At 57.6% G+C, this 1,074-nt stretch overlaps 1 protein-coding gene across 1 annotated transcript in view; it reads left to right on the forward strand.

The window, feature by feature from the left end:
• The window catches only part of VOLCADRAFT_121711 (uncharacterized protein), a 17,523-nt gene that overhangs the window by 9,663 nt on the left and 6,786 nt on the right, over nucleotides 1-1,074 (forward strand). Inside the window, exons 12-13 of the mRNA XM_002958334.1 lie at nucleotides 59-222; nucleotides 655-776. Of these exons, the coding sequence (XP_002958380.1) occupies nucleotides 59-222; nucleotides 655-776 (286 nt within the window). The remainder of the gene's footprint in view (nucleotides 1-58; nucleotides 223-654; nucleotides 777-1,074) is intronic.

The following is a 1,074-nucleotide window of genomic DNA, read 5'->3' on the forward strand; positions in this document are numbered from 1 at the left end:
ACACATACACACATACACACACATACACACATACACACACATACACACACACCTGCAGGGCTGGTCCGCCGCCGCTCTCGCCAATCTGATGAACGAGGCCGCCATCCTCACAGTGCGCCGCAACGTGCCCACCATCAGCCTGCCCATGGTTCTGGAGCTGGTGGAGGGGCTGAACTGGGGGGAGAAGGCGCCGAGGATACCCGACACGGCGGCCAAGGACAGGTGGGTGTACGACGGAGTGTATGTTTGTCTGTAGGGTTGTGTGTGTGTAAGAGTGTGCGTCTGGTATTGTGTATATGCATGACTGCCGTGCATCTGAACAGCTCTTCCTTCCCCCCACCTTGCGTACATACATACGCAAGTACCTTCCGCCCGCAACGTTTTACATCGCCTTTTTCCCGCCCGTTTCCCCCTGGTGTGGTGCTGGTGGCGGTGTTTTGCATGTTTGGGAGGAACCCCTTTCCCCCCGCCCTACTAATGCAGTCGAACCCCCCGTTTCCTCATGTTTCGTTTACCTGCTCCCCCTTTGCGACGTCGGCGGCTGCGCTCCGTGATGTCTCGAAAGTGTGCTTCCGGCCCCATCCTCCCTCCCTCTCTCCCCCCCTCCTTCCCTCCCTCTCTCCCTCCCTCCCTCTCTCCCCCCGCTCGAGACAGACTCGCCCTGGTCACCGCCGCCAAGGCGGTCGCCTTCGCCCTGACCCCCGGCTTGGAGCCCATCAAGTCGGTGACGATGTGGAGCGGGAGGAGGGGGCTGGGGCCGAGTGTGGATTTCATTGGTGAGGAGGGGACGTGAAGGGGGAAACACGAACCACGAACGACGAGTGAAGCTGCCGCCAAGGAAAGAAAGAGTGTACAAGAAGCAGAAGTGACCAGTAGGCGGTTTTGAAGGAGCCGACCTCGGGATGATGTAATGACGACGACCGTGGAAACCTGCCTACCGACCTACCTAGCCGCCAAGACTAAAATAAGAGCGGAAGAAAAAGCAGTAGCACGAAGCCGTACAGAAGTAAGGGTTGGTGTAGAGACAGCGAAAAAGTAGTAAAAAATGGATGACGTGAAGCTGGAATAAAGTTT

This window comes from Volvox carteri (assembly GCF_000143455.1).
Source record: "Volvox carteri f. nagariensis unplaced genomic scaffold VOLCAscaffold_92, whole genome shotgun sequence".
Classification (NCBI taxonomy): Eukaryota; Viridiplantae; Chlorophyta; class Chlorophyceae; order Chlamydomonadales; family Volvocaceae; genus Volvox; species Volvox carteri.